The sequence below is a fragment of the Eurytemora carolleeae genome, unplaced genomic scaffold (genome assembly GCF_000591075.1).
Source record: "Eurytemora carolleeae unplaced genomic scaffold, Eaff_2.0 scaffold712, whole genome shotgun sequence".
NCBI classification, from domain to species: Eukaryota; Metazoa; Arthropoda; class Copepoda; order Calanoida; family Temoridae; genus Eurytemora; species Eurytemora carolleeae.
This window is the reverse complement of record NW_019396598.1, coordinates 154,649-177,672: the sequence shown is the minus strand read 5'-3', so window position 1 is coordinate 177,672 and position 23,024 is coordinate 154,649. Positions and strand designations below refer to the sequence as shown.

Sequence of the window (23,024 nt, the reverse complement as noted above, 5' to 3'; positions counted from 1 at the left end):
TTAGTACTAAAATAGAGTCGGGCCGGCGCCCGTTTTTGGGGTCGTGCGGGTCGTTTTCAGACTCTAAAACAGCGTCGCTTGTTCTATGCGGGATAATAATAATAATAATAATAATATTCACCCATCCTTCTTTTTTTTCCCTTTCTTTTAAAATTACTTTGTGAATTGTGTAATGTATTCGTTATTTGTTAATTTTAAAAAATAAAATGTATCTATAAAACTTTGGAGGGACAGCCAATCAAAACAACCAGAAATGGTTAGGCTGTAGCCCTGGCTAATAATTGTTTAGTAAAAAATTATAAAATGTAAAATGTATTTATTATAATTATAATAATAATAATAATAATAATAATAATAATAATAATAATTATAATAAGAATAATAATATTATAATACCTATCTCCACAGCCAATCCCCCAACTGATTATTCCTGCAAGCTGCCACCTTCCATCTTTACCCTAAGATGCAAAATAATAATTTATTAAAGTATTCGATTTTTGTATGTCCGACTTTCCGCTCAATTTAAAAGTTTAGGTGTTTACTTTAGTGGGGAAATCTTAGTTTCCAGGCAAAGCCGGGTTTCCAAGCATTTGTGTAAAATAGTAATCACTGATAGTATGTCTTATTCTAACTCATGAAAATGTCCGTGGTTCTACAGAGTTTCTCAATATTTTTTTGTGGTGACTCTCACATAGAACCAGGAACAGGAACAGGAACAGGAACAGGAACAGGAACAGGAACCAATAATAGTTAATTGAGTGGAAAAAATACCTGTCTCTAAAGAATTAAATGAAATAAACTATAGTTCTACCTGAACAACAAGGGGTCCACCACTATCCCCCTCACAGCTGTCCTCTCCCCCTAGTTACAAAGTTTAAATTAAAGTGACTGTTTACGCAATTTCAAGTAAAGAATTGGTTTAAAGTTTACAACGGTTTCCTTCAAGTAAAGAATTGGTTTAGTTTACAACAGTTTCCTTCAAGTAAAGAATTGGTTTAGTTTACAACGGTTTCCTTCAAGTAAAGAATTAGTTTCGTTTACAACGGTTTCCTTCAAGTAAAGAATTACTTTAGTTTACAACAGTTTCCTTCAAGTAAAGAATTAGTTTAGTTTACAACGGTTTCCTTCAAGTAAAGAATTAGTTTCGTTTACAACGGTTTCCTTCAAGTAAAGAATTACTTTAGTTTACAACAGTTTCCTTCAAGTAAAGAATTAGTTTAGTTTACAACGGTTTCCTTCAAGTAAAGAATTGGTTTAGTTTACAAAAGTTTCATTCAAGTAAAGAATTAGTTTAGTTTACAACGGTTTCCTTCAAAACCTTTTTTCTCTCAACATTTGTTTTAAATTCTGGTGTCTCTAGAAGGTGACTAAAAACATGATACAAACAACCAAATTAAACTCTTTTCAGCTACAAAAAAACGCCGATATCTTCCACATTATTGAAGAGATAAAGAATCTGGTATGCCCCTCCTTAAATGCTAGTTTACTTGAAATTAAAACTACATTATTCTAATATTGACAATCATTGATCATTTTTTTAATCAATCTGTTAATCACTATGTTTATGCCCAAAAAATAATAATAATAAGATTAAGAAGGAAAAGTATGTTTTCCCTGACAACACATTGAGAGAAATACAGATATTCAACACATTTATAAACTGTAAGACTGTTTGAACCCGCTTTAGAATAAACCTTTATAAACAAATCTCAATAAAAAATTATCAACATTAAATTTTTCCAATTCATTATTCATTACTAAACGTATAGTTTATATAAAATACCATTTAAATAATAGTAGTAATGAATATCTTTTAAAGAATGAATGAAAATATAAAAACTTCTAAAGAATGAATAATGTCATGAATACCTTTAAAAGAATGGAAGCAGTAATGAATGAAGTAATGAATGCTTGTAAAAGAAAGAATGAATTAATGAATACAAATCAATGAATAAATAAAGTAAGGAATACCATTTATAGAATGATCTAATGAATAGCTGTTAAAGAATGAATGAAGTAATTTATAATAGCTTTTAAAGATTGAATGAAATAATGAATACCGTTTCAAGAATGAATGAAGTTATCACTAGCTGTTAAAGAATGAATGAAATAATGAATAACTGTTAAAAAATAAATGAAGTGTGATAATGCTTGTAAAAGAATGAATGAAGTTATGAATAGCTGTTAAAGAATAAACAAAATAATTAATACCATTTAAAGAATAAATAAAATAATTAAAGAATAAATGTATGACTGAAAGGATGACTGCGTGTAAAAGTATGAATGAAGTCATGAAAAGCTGTTAAAGAATGAATGAAATAATGAATATCTGTTAAAGAATGAATGAAATAATGAATAGCTGTTAAAGAATGAATGAAATAATGAATATCTGTTAAAGAATGGATGATAAAATGAATATCTGTTAAAGAATGAAGTAATTAATAGCTGTTAAAGATTGAATAAAATAATACATATACGTTAAAGAATGAATGAAATAATGAATAGATGTTAAAGAATGACTGAATAAATGAATTTCTGTTAAAGAATGAATGAAATAATTAATAGATGTTAAAGAATGAATGAAATAATTAACAGATGTTAAAGAATGAATGAAGAAATGAATTTCTATTACAGAATGAATGAAATAATGAATACCATTTCAAATATGAATGAAGCAATGAATAGATGTTAAAGAATGAATGAAATAAAGAATAAATTAAATAATCACTAGCTGTTATAGAATGAATGAAGTAATAAATACCATTTAAAGTATGAATGAAGTAATGAATAGCTGTTAAAGAATAAATGAAATAATGAATAGCTGTTAAAGTATGAATGTTAAGTAATGAATAGCTGTTAAAGATTTTTTGCAATAATGAATATGTATTAAAGAAAGAATGAAGGTATGAATAGCTGTTAAAATGTAAATGAAGTAATGAATAGCTGATAAAGGAAGGATGAATAAAATAATGAATGCATTTATACCTGTGGAGGTGCCTGCACAGATGAATATTTTTGGAATCCATTCATTCTGACCAGAACTCCTGAACAAATTTAATAAAATTTCCTCTTCATCTTTTTTCCTACCTTAAAGGGACTGTAAGCGTAATAGGAGATGAAAATGCCCAATTTAAAACAGTAACCTTAACAGCTTTGTCTGAAAGTTTTAAATTTTGAAAACTGAGATTTTTCAATTGTGGGTTCTCTACAAAAGTGACACTTACGCATTTCTACTACTGGTGAATATATAGGAATTATCAAAATTTATCACTTTTAAAATTAGAAAAGACAATATCTTCTTAACTATTAATTACATAAAGGTTTCAAGGGTACTGTTATAAATCGGGAATTGCCATCTTTGCATGGAATTACGCTTGTAGTCACTTTAACGGGTCTATGTAGAGAAATTCGTGAAAAAATTATTGTGTTTTTATCATCAGTTTGAAGGAATAGAAACAATGAATAAATAAAATTATTCTTTATTAATGGACAAATTAGAAGAATAATAAGTGGAATAGACGTCTGAACCCCAGGGGATACGAATAATGGAAATTGAAATGGTACAATGCCGACTTCAGAGAGTCAGTCTCCATGGCTGCTTTTTTGCTTTAAAGGGAGTGACTGGCTAGGTATGCATGCAAATTAAATATTAAGATTCATTTTTTACATAGGAAAGTTTTTACAATCTGTAATTACTAGATAAGAATGATAACTCGTTTTATTAAGAGGCTGAATAGTTCTGAAGGTTTACTTTAAAGATTCGATTAATTTAATAACCAACAAGTAAATCATAACAAGAATTCCTCTATAAAGTAATATGTTGATTGGAAACATCTAGAATTGAAATTATCGATAAAATCAATGGTTGAATCGATTATTTCTTTATCATCTTTATCTTAAACTCTGTATTTTCTATTCATATCTGCGATTGTCGTTTTTGCAATGAAATTCAAGGAAATCTATGGGAAACGTTATGGATAAGAATGAAATATTACAGAAACAGAAAACTGAATAAATATACCTAGTTTCCTAGAATTGATTTTACCTGTACATTTTCATACACTGACTGTTTGATATAATTGGCAGACTAACCTCCCTAAATTATCATTATCATTATTATTATTATTATTCTTATTCTTATTCTTATTATTATTATTATTATTATTAGTAGTAGTAGTAGTAGTAGAAGTATTATTTATTATTATTATCATTATCATTGTTATTATTATGTACCTGAGGACAGGTGAGATTTGACCGTATTCTGAAAGTCTCCCCCAGCCAGTGACCCAGGCCTGCTCACCGACCAGGTTATTGTTGTTCTCAGGTAGACAGACGGGGATTATATTTGGCTGAAATAAATTGTTTTTGTTGTTGTAAAATTAATGTTAACATCTTAAATGGTAATGTTACAAAACTATATAAATGTCTGAAAATGATGATTGTCAGAAATATTTAACTCCAATGGTACAAAAATAACATGGTTGGAAATGCATGAAATGTCAGAAAATTGTTGGAAATGTTCAATATTATTCTCCTGGTTAAAAATGACTAAAAATTGCCTGAAAAATGTCTGAGCATGACTAAAAATGTGTACAGTCTGAAAATGACTTAAAATGTCCAGAAATGGCTGAAAATGTCTTAAATTGTCTGAATATGTGCCATATTAACCTGAAAGTCTAGTTTATCCCCATGAACTTGTAGAAGTGCTATATCATATTCGTAAGTAAACTTGTCAAACAGTTTGTGTGTCACAACCTTCCTCACTCTCCTGGGTCAAACCAAACAATTCAATATAAACCATACAATTCAATATAAACCATACAATTCAATATAAACCATACAATTCAATATTAACCATACAATTCAATATAAACCATACAATTCAATATTAACCATACAATTCAATATAAACCATATAATTCAATATAAACCATACAATTCAATATAAACCAAACAATTCAATATAAACCATATAATTCAATATAAACCATACAATTCAATATAAACCATACAATTCAATATAAACCATACAATTCAATATTAACCATACAATTCAATATAAACCAAACAATTCAATATAAACCATATAATTCAATATAAACCATACAATTCAATATAAACCATACAATTCAATATAAACCATACAATTCAATATAAACCAAACCATACAATTCAATATAAACCATACAATTCAATATAAACCAAACAATTCAATATAAACCAAACAATTCAATATAAATAAACCATATAATTCAATATAAACCATACAATTCAATATAAACCATACAATTCAATATAAACCATACAATTCAATATAAACCATACAATTCATAAAAGTACCGAAAAATTAAAGCCCCTAGAGTATCTAGATCCTGACTAACTTATTCAAATGCATACATTTTGGCATCCCTAAGTTGGACTTTGTTAATTTTAGATTATAATGCCATACTTACTGGATAAAGTTGAAGTTTAGATAAAATCATGCAACCTTAGTCGGAGTTAATTTTGAAATATTTAATATTTGATATTTCAGAAAACATAAGAATTATATTTTAATACAACGTACGCTCGAGAGATCTTAGGAAACAATTTGACATTACTGGGACGATTTTGATTTTTTTTTGATTTTACCCCTTATATAAACCTTGAGTAAACCTTGAATAAGCCTCAATAAACCTTAGGTAAACCTTAAGTAAACCTTGAATAAACCTTGAGTAAACCTTGAGTAAACCTTGAGTAAACCTTGAGTAAACCATGAATAAACCTTGAATAAACCTTGAATAAACCTCAATATACCTTGAGTAAACCTTGAGTAAACCTTGAGTAAACCTTGAATAAACCTTGAGTAAACCTTGAATAAACCTCAATAAACCTTGAATAAACCTTGAGTAAAACTTAAATAAACCTTGAGTAAACCTTGAAAAACCTCAATAAACCTTGAATAAACCTTGAGTAAACCTTGAATAAACCTCAATAAACCTTGAATAAACCTTGTGTAAGCCTTGAGTAAACCTTGAGTAAACCTTTAATAAACCTCAATAAACCTTGAGTAAACGGTGAGTAAACTTTGAATAAACTTTGAATAAACCTTGGATAAACCTCAATAAACCTTGAAAAAACCTTGAAACCATGAATAAACCTTGAATATACCTTGAGTAAACCTTGAATAAACCTCAATAAACCTTCAGTAAACCTAAGTAAACCTTGAGTAAACCTTGAATAAACCTCAATAAACCTTGAGTAAACCTTGAATAAACCTTGAATAAACCTTGAGTAAACCTCAATAAACCTTGAGTGAACCTTGAGTAAACCTTGAATAAACCTTGAATAAATCTCAATAAACCTTGAGTAAACCTTGAGTATACCTGCAGTAAATCTTGAGTAAACCTTGAATAAACCCTGAATAAACCTTAAGTAAACCTTAAGTAAACCTTGAATAAACCTCAATAAACCCCTTGAGTAAACCTTGAATAAACATTTAATATACCTTGAATAAAACTGCAGAAAACCTTGAGTAAACCTTGAGTAAACCTTGAGTTAACCTCAGTAAACCTAGTGTAAACCTTGAGTAAACTTTGAATAAACCATGAATAAACCTTGAATAAACCTGGGGTAAAACTTGAATAAACCTTTAATAAACCTTGAATTATCTTCAATAAACCTATAGTAAACCTTGAGTAAACCTTGAGTAAACCATGTCGAGTAAACCTTGAATAAACCTGGATTAAACCTTGAATAAACCTTGAATAAACCTTGAGTAAACCTTAAGTAAACCTTGAAAATACCTTGAATAAAATTTGAATAAACCTTGAGTAAACCTTGAGTAAACCTTGAATAAACCTTAATAAACCTTGAGTAAACCTTTAATAAACCTTGGGTAAAGGTTTAGTAAACCTTAAATAAACCCTAAGTAAACCTTGAATAAACCTCAATAAACCTTAAGTAAACCATGAAGAAACCTTGAGTAAACCTTAAGTTAATCTTGAATAAACCTTGAATAACACTTAAGCTGAAAATCTACTGAAAAATGTTTGATGCTTTCTGCTCATAAAAAATTCTCATTGTAATAACATATTGTATCATGTATGCTTTGCAAAGAAGAAACTTCTGAAAGTTTCAAACTGTAAGAAAATTGAATTTGTCAAGATTTAGAGTGGGGACTAACTTAAATCCAAGAATTGTGAAGACTGGAATTCACTGTAAAAAAACCAGGGAATTAGGGAAAAAAATGCCCTAATAATTCTAAACAGAAGATTCTAAGATTGAACTATTTTCACTGTAAAAACATTCTCCCTGAACTGGACTACTGGACTACTGAACTACTGGACTACTGGACTACTGAACTACTGGACTACTGGACTGTATTGATTTCTTTAGAATGACCGGTTTCAAACTACTCTCACTTTATAAACTGTGCTTTCTTTAATTCTTTATTCATTTGGTGTTACTTGGTAGAAGAGAGTTTGGATGTTTAACTGAAATAGATTGAAGTATTATAGCAACAATATAACATTGATAAGAACAATTTTTATAATGATTTCATATAATTACTTACACGAATGTCATCTATTAAGAAAGAAATCAAAGTAAGTTTACATCAGCGTCTATGGTTGGTTTAGGCCTTACTGAAGCTATACTTAGGATCCAGGCATACATATGTGCCTGCGCCTCAGAATATATATATATATATTCTGAGGCCTGCGCGTAGCAATTTGAAATGTACATATTCTATATAGTAAAATGGGAATAGATCAAATGCCTAATTTCAAAACATGGACCCACTGGACTACTGGACTACTGAACTACTGAACTACTGGACCACTTGACTACTGAACTACTGGACTACTGGACCACTGGACTACTGGATTGCTGGACTACTGGACTACTGGGCCACTGGACTACTGAACTACAGGACTACTGAACTATTATTAAATTGTTTCCTGTCTATGTGAGGATGAGCTTCGTTTCTGTTTAGTACATGGTATTCCCCAATCCTAACCATCAGGTTACTGGCAGCTATATCCTGAATTAAACATTTCAAATATGTAATTCTTGTTTCAGTTGGAAAAATCCCCACTTCTATAAAGAAACCAAAACTGAAAATAAACAAGTTAAAAACATGAAAATCTCATTTATTCTTGAGCAATAAAGTTTTCGAGGGTACCGTTCGTTGTGAATCAGTCAGGAAATTTTATAAATGAAGGGTAAGTTGAACTTTAAATTTTAAACTCTGCAAGCTAGAACTTTATTAAACACAAGATTTATCTGTTGAGAATTCTTGCTTCGAAACAATCATAATTACGGAAAGTTATGATACAATTGCAATTTTGGGATTGCACAGAAAACTAAAAATGAATAATAAATAATAGGAATAATGTCATAAAAGTTTTCCTTCTAGGGTTTATACGCAGCTTTTCTATCCAGTTATCTAATCCTGGTGCAATGAGTAACTCTGAATATCCAACCAATGCAGCTGTAAAAAAGCAGCTTTTATATCAAGTTATCATGTAAAAAAGCAGCTTTTATATCAAGTTATCATGTAAAAAAGCAGCTTTTATATCAAGTTATCATGTAAAAAAGCAGCTTTTATATCCAGTTATCATGTAAAAAACCAGTTAATTGAAATCATTTGCAGCGATTAATATCCACTTAAATGCAAGAACAGCAGCTTTATCTTTTTAGTTTACCTTGACACAGTGAGCAGCTGTAATAATCCAATCAGCTGTAAGAAGAGCAGCTCCACATTTATGCTTGAACTGCCCGTTCTTATACTGACGAAGAGAAACCTGAAACATAAAAATTGTAAAGAAAAAAAATCCATAAAACTCCATAAAAATTAAAAAAAATGTTGTAATCTCTGTTAGGAATTTTGTTTGGATGTATGATCATAACTCAGAAACCCCTTGACCGATTTGCCTCAAATTTTGAATGAGGAACTCGGTAGTACAATGCGGACTTCTTAACTAGGTTTCAAGTTCTAAGCCTAGATAAAGGTTGATTCTAATGGAGAATGGCAGAGCAGGGTTCCCAAGCTAGTTTAGTATAATTTTAAAAATTTTAAAAGATGATGTAAAAAATATACTAACCTGCCAGGGCCATTCCCCATAACTGGCCACCCCTCCTCCTACAATTCGCCCATTTCTGAATTTAAAAGTGTATTATTAGATTTAATATCGGTTGAACTAGAAAATATCGGAATCAAAAAAGTTTTAATCTTTTTTATAATTTAAATCTGAGGGAAAAACTTTTGTTTCTTTAATCTGATGTGGCTTAAATAGAGCTGATACGGTTCCTTCACCCCATGGCTGTTAAACCTACTAACGATGGATGACTCTTCGTCTAGATTAGCGCAATTTCAAGTGACCCTCCAATCCCCATACATAGACATTAGCGCAATGCCCGATTCACAACGGTACCCTTAAAACTTTGAGTGATCAAGGTTGAATTTGATATCAATGTTTATCAATTCCCCCAGAAATATTATTTTTAATTAGAGGTTTTGCCAAAGTTACTTGCGTATTACTACTGCTGTAAAATACATAGCAATCATTAAAATTTATCACTTTTAAGCCTAGAATAATGAACATATCTTCCACATTATTAATCAGATAAAGGTTTAAAGGATACTGTTGTGTATCGCGCGTTGCCATTTTTGCATTTAAATAGTAAAATTCTGCTATTTAAAGTTTTCATTGTGGATATTGGGTTCAGTGGATGAAGCTTAGCGGAGCGCTAGTTAAAATATGTTCCCTCATGCGGGCAAACATATTTAAAGTTGGCACCTCAGCTTCAGTGACTGAAGCCAAGATGTACTTAATAAGATTGTTCCTGAAACAATTGAAGATAGCATTTATCTTCTGCAACAGTTATCGTTCAATGGACGTGCTGTTACTGTACTTTATGATACTGGTGCTAGTGCCTCGGCTGTTCAGGGAGACTTTGCATGTGAAGCAGGTTTCAAAATTGTAGATAGCACACCTAGGGTTATCTGTGTAGCTGGAGGCGGAGAAGTTTCAACTGGATATGGAATTTTTAGTTGTATTTTAGGCCCATCAGAGCAGGGACAGTATGTTCCAATAAGTCTTCTTGGCATGAGAAGAATCACTTCTGAAATACCGCAGTATAATCTTTCTGCAATGGAGAAGGAAGTGAAGATAGCTAGCCAAGGTTCTACTATTGCTAAAGAGCAATTTCCTAAGTATGTTGGAGGTGATGAGATCAAGATGATTATTGGTATCAAAGATAGTTATTTGATGCCAAAACTGCTGATGACTCTTCCATCTGGTCTTATGGTTTTCCGCAGTTCTATAAAAGATGTGTATGGGTCTAACCTTATGTTCGGTGGTCCACATCATTCAGCTACTCAAATTCACAAATCCCTAGCCTCTGGGAATAACAATTTTAGAGTTATGTTTGCCTATGAGTATGAGTCCTATCTTGATGCTTTGGATCTTCCAAGCTACTTTCTACCAAAGTCCTGTGGAATAGATGTTGATAATATGATTCTGTAGTTCCTTTCAGTTCTATTCATGCTACTGTGGAAGAGGATGAACCTGTAAAATTGTGGTCTGGTAGGTGGTCCAGCCTGCAGTTGTAAAGAAGGTGAAATTCTAGATTTAGATTATGCTTTTTGCAGATGTTGTTACTTTCCTGGGGATTCCAAGGTTATTGATCAACTTGATTCTGATCTTGTAAGTGATGATAATCGCATACTTAATGCCAATAATCTGAACTCTAGTTTTCTTGTAGATAAAGATATCGGCATCTTTAATGCTAATCTCGATAGTTTTAGTGAGGAAACTTGTGATAAATTGTCGTATAGCTTAGGTGTTACTAAACCACTTAAACCTAAAGCGTTAGAGAGAAGATTTGAAGAGGAAGAAGATATTGGTTCTAAAATCACATATAGCTGTGCAAGATGTGCTGGTTGTGAAGCTTGTAAAGCTGGATATAAGACCAGAGAGGTTTCTATCCAAGAAATCATGAAAGAAGAAATAATTAATAAATCGATTGATATTGATTTGGAGAAGAAGACTACTTTTAGTAGATTTCCGTTTCGTTGTGATTCTATTCCCATCCTGAAGAAGTTGTGGAATAGTAATTTTAATGAGAGAATGGCTCTGAAAGCGTTTGAACAACAGAGAAGAAAGGCTCCTGAAGTAAGGGCTGCTACAGTAAAGTTTCATTGTGAGGTTGCTGAGAAAGGATTTGTAGTGCCTCTTAAGAGTCTAGATGCAGAAATTCAAAAAATGATCATGAGTGCTGAGATCAGACATTATTTCTTGTGGAGATCTGTTTTCAGGGAAGAATCCTTAAGCACCCCTTGTAGGATTGTTGTTGATCCTACAATGTCAGGGCTTAATAATGTTTTGTGTAAAGGAATTAATTGTTTGAACTCTCTCTATATGATTGTGATAAATGTGGAGATATTTCCAAATTCACAGACTGGCAATGGAAGTTTAGAAGAAAGTTCAGAAGAGAGTAGGACTCCTTACCTGTAAGATCATCACCATCATATAGTGTCTCGCATTTAGTCACATACTGTGCTAGTACTAGGGAGTTGTGCAGGGATGCCATGAGCCCCAGAAATGGTCTCCAACCTTTTGGACTAGCAGATAAGTATTTAAATGACGTGGGGCTACCCCTATCCCTTAGAATGGATATTATAGAAGTAATGTATAAAAATTTTTAGAAAAAAAATTAATATTTAAATAGTAATGCAATGTTTTTTGGATGTTCAAGAAAACACTTCATAACTATTTAAAGATTAAATATCTTCTTTCAAATATGTTATTTATTACTTCTATAATATCTATTCTAGGGTTTAAGGGTCGTCACACGTCATTTGCGGGGCTCGTGGCGGCCCTGCACCCCCTCCCTCGCTGAGCAAACATTTAAATTGAAAAGTAGTTTGAACTCCTGAAAATGAGTTTGAACTCCTGAAAATGAGTTTAAACTCCTGAAAGGCGTTTGCACTCTTGAAAAGGAGTTTTAACTCCTGAAAATGAGTTTTAACTCCTGAACATGGGTTTAAACTCCTAAAAGGAGTTTTAACTCCTGAAAAGGACTATAATCGTAATTATAAGTGACCCTTCAGTAGAGGGTTAGTTTATCTGATCAATAATGTGGAAAAAAATTGTCGTTTTTCTAAGTTTAAAAGTGTTCAATTTTGATAATTCCTAAATATTTTCCAAGAGTAGAAATGCGTAAGCCAATTTTGTAGATAATCCACAAATGAAAATAATCAGTTTTAAACTTATAATCGCGCGTTGATATCTAAATATATTTAATTTATACTTGACCAGACAAAGCTTTTAAAAGTCTTGTAATCGGGCATTGCCATCTTTGTTTGGAGGGTCACCTTAAAATGCACGAACAGTCTCTTTAAATCTCAGAATTAATTCTTTAAAAAAAGTTTAACCTGACGAATTTCCGACCACATATCTGCGAGTGATGAGCATTTGGGTTGAGTGTATCAAAACTCCTGAAATATTTGGATTGAGTGTATCAAAACTCCTGAAATAGTTGGGTTGAGTGAATCAAAACTCCTGAAATATTTGGGTTGAGTGTATCAAAACTCCTGAAATATTTGGGTTGAGTGTATAAAAACTCCTGAAATATCTGGGTTGATTGTATCAAAACTCCTAAAATATTTGGGTTGAGTGTATCAAATCTCCTAAAATATTTGGGTTGAGTGTATCAAAACTCCTGAAATATTTGTGTTGAGTGTATCAAAACTGCTGAAATATTTGGGTTGAGTGTATCAAAACTCCTGAAAGATTTGGGTTGAGTGTATCAAAACTCCTAAAATATTTAGGTTGTGTGTATCAAAACTCCTGAAATATTTGGGTTGAGTGTATCAAAACTCCTGAAATATTTGGGTTGAGTGTATCAAAACTCCTGAAATATTTGGGTTGAGTGTATCAAAACTCCTTAAATATTTGAGCTAAGTGTATCAAAACTCCTGAAATATTTGGGTTGAGTGTATCAAAACTTCTGAAATATTTGGGTTGAGTGTATCAAAACTCCTGAAATATTTGGGTTGAGTGTATCAAAACTCCTGAAATATTTGTGTTGAGTGTATCAAAACTGCTGAAATATTTGGGTTGAGTGTATCAAAACTCCTGAAAGATTTGGGTTGAGTGTATCAAAACTCCTAAAATATTTAGGTTGTGTGTATCAAAACTCCTGAAATATTTGGGTTGAGTGTATCAAAACTCCTGAAATATTTGGGTTGAGTGTATCAAAACTCCTTAAATATTTGAGCTAAGTGTATCAAAACTCCTGAAATATTTGGGTTGAGTGTATCAAAACTTCTGAAATATTTGGGTTGAGTGTATCAAAACTCCTGAAATATTTGGGTTGAGTGTATTAAAACACCTGAAATATTTGGGTTAAGTGTATCAAAACTCCTGAAATATTTGGGTTGAGTGTATCAAAACTTCTGAAATATTTGGGTTGAGTGTATCAAAACTCCTGAAATATTTGGGTTGAGTGTATTAAAACACCTGAAATATTTGAGATTATAGTTTTGTAGCAAAAATAAATAATAAAATAGATAGAGTTTAAACAAGTTTCAGTTCCTTTCCTTAAACATAATTGTTAAATCAAAATGATCATCAAATTATAAAAAATAGGAAAACTACATTGGAACGCATGAACCTGTGGAATAGGAAGACGACTGTCAAGCTTAAGTTTTGATTTTGATTTGAATAATCCAATGAGCATAAATCCCAGACACTGTGCAATGTACATAGACAGAGTTAATTTTCATATTACTGATAAAACAATTTGCTTGATAAGAACATCAAATACACGTAAGATTACTTTAATGTCGTCTTCTTAATCTCTTGTTTTATGGGTCCTTTTGTATACCTTGCTCTGCCTTCTGCATGTGAGAGTCCATTTTCTCCAGCTGGAAGGTAGATATCAGGCATATACTCACACACATAATGTTGCGGGGCATCACACGAAAATGCGCTAAAATATAAAAATTTCAAAGCTGTACAGTATACTGTGAAAATAAGAATTACCTGAACTTAACTTGGTCTTCATTCAACTTTACACAATGGTGAGATGAGTCTGGGAAAGAAATATTAATTAAAGTATTGAATATTATTTCAATAGCCCTGAGACAGAATTCCGAGTTAAATTACAAGACAGTTAAAGATTATGCGGGTAACTAATTTGGGCCTCGGCCTCAGGGTTATTGTGAACGAAAAAACCCTAAATCTTGAAAAGACGATATCTAGTGTTCTGTGTGTATTGTTAATTAATCAATGGTTATTTGAATTAGTAAAATACTTGTTGAAAAGAAAACACTTTTTGTTTTAAAAGTAAATTCCACAGATTTTTCACAATGTTATAAAAGCAAACTTAGGAAGAACACAATCAAATACAAATATTTCATTTAGCGGTGAATGGTTCATGGGTGCAATTTAACTAGTAGGAAGTGAACCAAAAACTGTGCCGTAATATTACAATTTTTTTTTATTACTAAATCTTACTTTTGGTTTGTTGGTCCGCCCAGAGCTCCTTAGAGAACTCAGCTCCTGGAATCATATAATATTAATCCTCTAATAACAAGGGAAATACTTTAACTAATTTTTATTATTGTTTTTGTTATTATTATTATTATTATTATTATTATTATTATTATTATTATTATTATTATTTGCTATTATCAAACAGGACACAACCCACCTGGCTCTAAATGCCACACAGAGACACAAGCGTAGCTATACAACAAACTATCAAATTAGTGCTCTAAATTCTACACAAGGACACAAGCCTAGCTATCAACAAGCTATATATATCGATCCCAAATACTGGGGACAATTCAACCTGGTTACATATCAACACAAGGTTTCAGTGGTCTAAATGCTACAGAAGGACACAAGCCCAGCTATCAACAAGCTATATATATCGATACCAAATGATAATGAGTACAGAGTTACTTTATATAACTGACTTTATTTAAATATCTTATGTAACAAGTTAACATGAATAGACATAATTATTACAATTCATACATTGTTATCTGTATCATATGATTAAGACAATCATATTACATATTTACCACACAGTCGTTTTGAAATTAGGCATTTGATCTATTCCCATTTTTTACTGTATAGAGAATGTACATTTCAAATTGTTTTCCAATTGTTACGCGCACGCCTTAAAGCATGTTTGAATCTATATGCCTGGACCCCATGAGCATAGTTTCAGGAAGGCCTAAACCAACTATGGATGCTGATGTAGACATACTTTGTTTTCTTCCTTACTAGATGACACTCTTTTAAACTCTCCTCACACATTCATCTGTTGTTAAACTGTAAGAAAATCTATCCTATCACCATCTAAATAAAGAATAAAAAAGAAACTGTTTATATATAGAGAGAGCAGTTTGAAATCGGTCATCCAATGGATATTAATAAGACAGTTAAAGTTTAATGTACGTATATATTTATAAGATTAGCGAGAATAGATTAACGCAGTTGGGCCACCTCCACACATGTTTGTAGTGTAATTTAAGTATATCACATGATTTAATCTAATCATGCTACGTATTCAATTGAAACACAGCTTCAATGAATAATGTAATTATGTATAGGTATACAATATAAATTGTTAATAATGTACAACGTACTGCAGGTTTACAGAATATAATGTTTACACGATATTTGCTACAACCCTCTATTATCAATATCCACCTGAATAGAACCATCTAAATGTCCCCTCAGCATCTAGGTCTGAAGCCCCAACCCAGAAGTCTTGTCCTCCGTGTCTAAAATATAAAAAAATATGTTTTCCCTGTACAATGTACAATGCACAATGCACAATGCACACAAAACCATTATGTCATTATGCACTAAACATCTCAAAATTAGATTTTTATGTCTGTGTGATGCAAGCCATTTCGCAGAGATCCAGACAGCATCAGTTTTTAAATTGTGTCGCATTACCTTTGCCTTTGCATGGTCTACTCATGTACATATAAATTTGTGAAGTCCTACACATGTACATTGTATAACTGAATGTACAGCTCGGCCAAGTGTGCTAATACACATTTTAGATCACGGTGAAGTAAATATGAATCAATCAATCCATTTTAAACTCAATATTCAATAATCTAGGGAATCCTTTAATTCTGCAAAAAGGGACTGCTCCCTTATTTGAAATTACAAATTCTAACCCAATTGTTCAACTTAGTCTTGTTTACCATGGTTAAGAAATGATTAGCTTAGGTCTCCAAAATAACTGTTGGGAAATCACTATTCTCTGACATTTTTATAATTTAACACAGTATAAATATATGATAATGATCCTTTAATCCTTCCAAATAGGATTATACATTTTATACAGCAAACCTGAATAGAACACAAAATACAACAAACTATGTTATTATAAAAAATCCTTTCATTGTGTTTCTTTAGTTCAGATTTGATTAAATTTGATCAATTACTAAGTCTACAGAGAAGTGGAGGAGTGAGTTGAATTTTGGAAGGAAAGAAGGGGGGGGGGAAAGAGACGTTCAAGTAGACATAAATATTCATCAGGTAAATTATGCCTAATCCTTGGTTTTTTTTTAATGCATTGGAGCATAAAACCCCAGTGGGATTTATTTTCTTTATGCCGTATGGACCAATGTTTCCAATGCAAAATAGGATATTATTCACAGTTCATATTATACAACAGAATCACGAAATACGTTTTACAGTATATAACACATTTCACGTTGTACAACAGGATACTGAATCCAATTGGCTATCGACCGGCCGGCGGCGGCGGAGGTGGGAACGATACAGTGGCCGATCGAGCTGTTCTTAACTTATTACCTTGAAATAAGATAAGCTTGAAGTTCGTCTGTTTTCTGTTTGTTGACTAGTTCCACCAGATGACCTTAACACAGGGAATTTTAATCAAATAAAAATATAAAATATGAATGAAGATCTATATACTCAGAGGCATACACAGGGGGGGGGGCTATAAGGACTTCCCCCCCCCTGGATCAGAAAAATTATGGTTTTCAGGTACATTTTCAAGTACATTTTCAAGTACATTTTCAAGTACATTTTGAAGGCAATTCATATCTTCGGAAATGAGACCGAGCACATTTTCGAATATTATGCCTAATTTTAAAGGTTAAAACGGCATTTTAGAGAAAAATGTTTCATCCACGACCCCCCCTCATTGATAGGTATTGTACTGACGAAAAGCACTTTTCAACACAAAACAATGATGTTCAATAGACTAAAAAGCCTGAACACACATTTTTCAGAGAGATCCTGTATATATTTTTCCCCTTAAGAATGTATACACTATACATATATATCTTTCAGGTTATATACAATACATAAACTATATACAATACATAAACTATATACAATACATAAACTATATACAGTACATAAACTATATACATCAGTACATAAACTATATACAATACATAAACTATATACAGTACATAATCTATATACATCAGTGCATAAACTATATACAATACATAAACTATATACAGTACATAATCTATATACATCAGTACATAAACTATATACAATATATAAACTAAATACAATACATAAACTATATACAGTACATGAACTATATACATCAGTACATAAACTATATACAATACATAAACTATATACAGTACATAATCTATATACATCAGTTCATAAACTATATACAATACATAAACTATATACAATACATAAACTATATACAGTACATAATCTATATCCATCTGTACATAAACATTTCAAGTAAGGCGAAACGTTATGGTGAGGCTAAATCTACAATTATAAGATGGATTCTTAATAAACTGATTAAATTTCAAATTAAAGATATATAGATATAAACGATTATCAATCAATCAAAAATAATCTTTTTCCAGAACTTATTTTTAAATAAAGCATAAATATCCAGAAATTCTATAAAGTTAGAATCAAGAAAAAGTTATTCATCAAAGTTTAATTTATAAAAATTAAAAACTGTGAAACTGTGAAACTGTGCAATTGTGCAACTTTGCAACTGTGCAACTGTTCAACTGTGCAATTGTGCAACTGTGCAACTGTGCAACTGTGCAACTGTGCAACTGTGCAACTGTTCAATTGTGCAACTGTGCAACTGTGTAACTGTGCAATTGTGCAACTGTGCAACTGTGCAACTGTGCAACTGTGCAAGTGTCCAGCTGTCCAACTGTCCAACTGTCCAACTGTCCAACTGTCCAACTGTCCAACTGTCCAACTGTCCACTGTCCAACTGTCCAACTGTCCAACTGTCCAAATGTCCAACTTTCTAACTTTCAACTGTCCAACTGTCCAACTGTCCGACAGTACAACTGTATAACTATACAGCTGTACAAATGTACAAATGTACAACTGTACAACTGTACAACTGTCCAGCTGTACAACAAATAACTGTACAACTGTATAACTGTACAACTGTACAACAAACCTTGTTTGTTCATACAGTAATATTGTGCTTGAAGCCAAGGTAGAGAATCATCACTATGAACATTAATCAATTAATCAATGACGGAAATACGTGAACCCAAGAAATAGGAACCGCCATAAATCTGATGCGTCTAATATGTGTACTGCAGTGGAAGGAAAATATAATAAAGAATCCAGGGACAGCTCAGCTTTGAATCGTGAACACATTTGTACACATGCAAGAAAGGGAATGATTAATAAGAAAACAATATTCATATTGATTGCTTGGATATTTACTGCAACAAAACCAGTTTAATAAAATTACAAACGTTTCTTAAAAATTCGTTCTTTCACTTTCACAGGTCGTGGGAGCACTTGGTTTGCGTAGCTTTGAGTTGGGAGTTCCCAATACTGTGTACGGCTCCGCGCCATTTTCTTCGAAGACGAAAAAAGTGTATTGGATTCTTTTAAGTGTATATAACTATTATTTTCTAGAATTATCTCGTTTAAAACAAATAAAAACAGTTAATAGCTAAACTTTAAAATTATTAATTTTAATCTGTTTGAAATTTTATCTTCAAAGGTTTTCTTTTTTGAAATACAAACTTTTTCATTTGAAGGAAGTTGAATTAAACATTAATATTTCCTTTCAAATAAATTTCTCCATCTGAACTTTGTAAATTGTTTCTTATATCTTGAAAATATTACATTTCAAACAATCTCAAAGATTTTTGGAAAAATATTTTCTAAATTGATTTTTTCCTGATTATATAGTAATTATTTCCAACTTGGACGAATTCGTCCGGAACCTTTTCATCTTGGCCGGTACATTTCTCATCCTAAACAGTTAACATTAAACACTGAACACCATACATTAGAGATTTGACACTAGACACTAGACAATATACATTAGACATTTGACACAAAAAAACTAGGTACTAGTCGATACTAGACACTAGAAACTAGAAACTAGAAACTAGAAACTAGTCACTAGACACTAGACACTGGACACTAGACACTAGACACTAGACACTAGACACTAGACACTAAACACTAGACACTATCTAGACACTAGACACTAGACACTAGACACTAGACACTAGACACTAGACACTAGACACTAGACGCTAGACAGTAGACACTAGACACTAGACGCTAGACACTAGACACTAGACACTAGACATTAGACATTAAACACTAGACAATAGTTACCTTGCATTCTTGACCACTTGGACAATCGTTTGTATAAACACACTGAACACACTTCCTGTATGGGTTTCCTGGAGAAAAAGAAAATTAAAGAGATTGCTCACTTTCCTCGGCTCTCTTTTAGTTCCCTAATTTCTTTTATTGGAAGGAATACTATGTCTGACCAGAATTATCGAAAAATTTTTATTGTGATTTTACATAAGGACATTGGACAATCCGTAACATCAATTAGATAGATTAGATTGATTAGGTTGTTTAGATAGATTAGATAGATTCGATAGATTTGATAGATTAGATTGTTTAGATAAATTAGATAGATTAGATAGATTAAATATATTAGATAGATTAGATAGATTTAGTTTTGATCCTAAGCTAAAAAAAAAAGAATCTGTGTATTATGTGTATTTTTAAATATGTCAATTCAGTCTGTTTAAAAAATGTATTGTCAGTATGTTGTGAAAAAAATAATCTTTAAACATAAAAAACACATTTTTTTACATATGTCAATACTAAAAAGTCTCTTTAAAGGGAGTGTTCGCGAAAAATGAAAGGGTGTATAGGCTTAATGCGATAAAAAGGCGCTTTTGATCGCTACTAATCTTACTTCTGTTGCGTCTATAAGGAGAAAATTGTTTAAAACGACTAATACCGAAGAACGTAGTGTCCATACAAATTCAGAAAGATCAACATACGACTTAGACCGTAAAAAAATCTATTTAATTTCAAACAAATCATTCAGATATTACAATCTACAGTCATCGATCATCTTTCGCCACATTTGAAATAGTTGAATTTTCATAATGTGTTTTGATTTTATTTTTTAAAATAATATTTAGCTTACAACTTGTTTTCGAACATTCCTGGAAAATATGAAAATGTCGTCTTCATTGCCAAAAATCCTCGAAACAGGAATAAATGTTTTTATAAGTAACTCTCAGATCATAACAATTAAAACATATTATGAAAAATCAACTATATACAAATGTGGCGAAAGATAATCGATGACTATAGGTATTAGTCGTTTTTAACAATTTTCTCCTTATAGACCGCAACAGATAGAAGTAAGATTAGTAGCGATCAAAAGCGCTTTTTTATCGCATTAAGCCTATACCTGCTTTCATTTTTCGCGAACACTCCCTTTAAAAAATGTAACAGTTAGTCAAAAAAAAACAACATTTTTAGACAAAAAAATATATGTTTTGTTCAGTTGTAAACAGCCTCTTAAAAAAATATAAGAGCTAGTGAGAAAATTTACGTTTTTTTTAATACGTCAGCCTGTTTTAAAAATATAACAATTAGTCAAAACTATTTTTAAAAACAATAGTTTTAGACAAAAAAAATATGATGGTTTTTAAAGGTTAACAACTGCATGATGAATTATACAAAATAGTCCACAGTTTTGTGAAAATCAACAATGTTACTTTTTAGACAAAAAAATGTTGTTTGAACGTTTACGACCCCCTTCAAAATGAGGAGTTTACCTTTAGGAAGAGATTTAGTATCGCAGGTACACAAGAATGACCCCTCTTGACCGTTCCAGCAACTAGCGCCCTCGCCGCAAGGGTCATTAGCGCAGGCGAACTCTCCTTCACCCTCGGCCTAATTATTTTTTAATTAGTTTTAACACAAAGATTAAAAGGTTGTTCAACTTAATCATGGTTATTAGAAAACTTTACATTTTAGTTTGTTAAAATAACGAAATTTCTTTCTTTAAAAATGATTATTTTTCTATTCTAAGACAAAATGTAGTTAATCCCCCTCTCGATTAGGTAATGTTTTGTTAATTAAAGAAAAATGGTTAATTTGTATAAATAAAAGAATAGACTGTACTCTGGTGGTACTTATGGGCTATTGTTACAGTGTCTAGTATTAATCTGATAGCGGCAAATTTGTTATTTAAGACCCTAATTTAATTATTCAAAACAAAATTAATAGATACAAGTATCAATTAATCGGTTGCAGGGATTTTTTACAGGAGGGGGTGGGGGGCAATCAAAAAGGGCACTGTTCTGTATCCGCCCCTGTCCCTAAATAGTAATATTCGTAGCTAAATAAAGTCTTTGTTAGTTTTCAAACAATAAACGATTTTTTAAAATCATTTGTCTACCGAGCAAGAACATTGCATAGTTATTTCTAATCCATATAATTGATGTTTTAAATAACTGTGAACAGATAAAGGGACTGTAAGCGTAATTCTAAGTGAACCTCTTTATACAAAGATGACCATACCCGATTTATATAGGTACCCTTGAAATAGAAAATAACAATATCTTCCACATTTTTGATCAGATGAAGGTTTCAAGAGAACCCTTGTAAATCGGGCATTGTCATCTTTGTGCGGAGAGTCACTAAAATATACGCTTCCATTCCCTTTAGGCTTATTATTTAGGGTACAATTTTTATTCAGCTAAATCTAAGGATTTGTTTTCATAAAACTAAAGAAAACTATGTTTTAATCGTTAACGAAACGACGAATTTCATAAAAACGATCGTTTAAAAACGACCATTTTTAATAAACGAACTTTAAAAAAAACGATCGTTTTAAAAACGATCGCTACGATTTCGATTTTTCATCGTCGTTTTCATAACGAAACGATCGTTTTCTGAAAAATGAAATCGTTAACATCCCTAATTTCAAGTGACCCTCCATACAAAGATGCTAATGCCCTATTCACAACAATAACCCTTAAAACATTTATTTGATTAATAATGTGTCTAGGTTTAAAGTGAATAATTCTGATAATTCCAATATGTTTTACTGCTGCACTTAAGTCACTTTTTTAGAGGAACCGCAATTAAAAATAATCGTTTTTTTAAATTATAATTATTTTGCCATCTTATTCATACTTGACCAGACGGGAACAGTTCCGAATCAGACATTGCCATCTTTCCATGGAGAGACACTTTAAGTAATAATAAACGATTTTTGAGATTATATTTTCTGAGATTTTAAATTAGAAAATGATGATTATCTACATTCTTCGGACTGCGGATGAACGTCAGAGGTAGGTGCGAACTTACAACGTGCAATGTGCTGATTAAGATTTAATTAAAAATGTCCGCTTGAAGGTGTTGTTGCAAAGACTGGCCAAGATATTTATAAATCATATTTATTAACTCAACTTGCTTAATCTTAAATTGAAGACGTACTGTAAAAACTGCTCGCCAAATTACAGAGAGAGATTGTAACATGGAACTTAAGAATATGACACATTGGGGCAATACTTTATGAGCGCGATTAAAAACAATTGAAAGCAAGTATAAACCCTGAGCCCGAAATTTAAAAGAGTATTGTTGAACGAAACTCTCGAGTTTCCTTTTTGGGGTCTTAATATTTGTGTAGATTTTGATTTAAGAGGTTCTAAAAACTGGAAAATA

The 23,024-nt window shown here is 31.5% G+C and overlaps 1 protein-coding gene across 1 annotated transcript in view; it reads right to left on the bottom strand.

The window, feature by feature from the left end:
- Positions 1 to 396: 396 nt before the first annotated feature.
- Positions 397 to 23,024, bottom strand: part of LOC111706097 (uncharacterized) — a gene marked incomplete at its 3' end in the record, with an annotated part of 42,527 nt that continues 19,899 nt past the window's right edge. Inside the window, exons 12-30 of the mRNA XM_023478863.1 lie at positions 21,128 to 21,245; positions 19,650 to 19,717; positions 19,200 to 19,276; positions 18,460 to 18,512; positions 16,839 to 16,902; positions 15,714 to 15,787; positions 14,508 to 14,552; positions 14,034 to 14,082; positions 13,876 to 13,980; positions 12,422 to 12,484; positions 9,087 to 9,141; positions 8,688 to 8,786; positions 7,941 to 8,023; positions 4,669 to 4,768; positions 4,234 to 4,349; positions 4,046 to 4,096; positions 2,986 to 3,044; positions 812 to 861; positions 397 to 458 (exon numbers count right to left, since the gene is read on the bottom strand). Coding sequence (XP_023334631.1) covers positions 397 to 458; positions 812 to 861; positions 2,986 to 3,044; positions 4,046 to 4,096; positions 4,234 to 4,349; positions 4,669 to 4,768; positions 7,941 to 8,023; positions 8,688 to 8,786; positions 9,087 to 9,141; positions 12,422 to 12,484; positions 13,876 to 13,980; positions 14,034 to 14,082; positions 14,508 to 14,552; positions 15,714 to 15,787; positions 16,839 to 16,902; positions 18,460 to 18,512; positions 19,200 to 19,276; positions 19,650 to 19,717; positions 21,128 to 21,245 — 1,391 coding nt within the window. The remainder of the gene's footprint in view (positions 459 to 811; positions 862 to 2,985; positions 3,045 to 4,045; positions 4,097 to 4,233; positions 4,350 to 4,668; positions 4,769 to 7,940; positions 8,024 to 8,687; positions 8,787 to 9,086; positions 9,142 to 12,421; positions 12,485 to 13,875; positions 13,981 to 14,033; positions 14,083 to 14,507; positions 14,553 to 15,713; positions 15,788 to 16,838; positions 16,903 to 18,459; positions 18,513 to 19,199; positions 19,277 to 19,649; positions 19,718 to 21,127; positions 21,246 to 23,024) is intronic.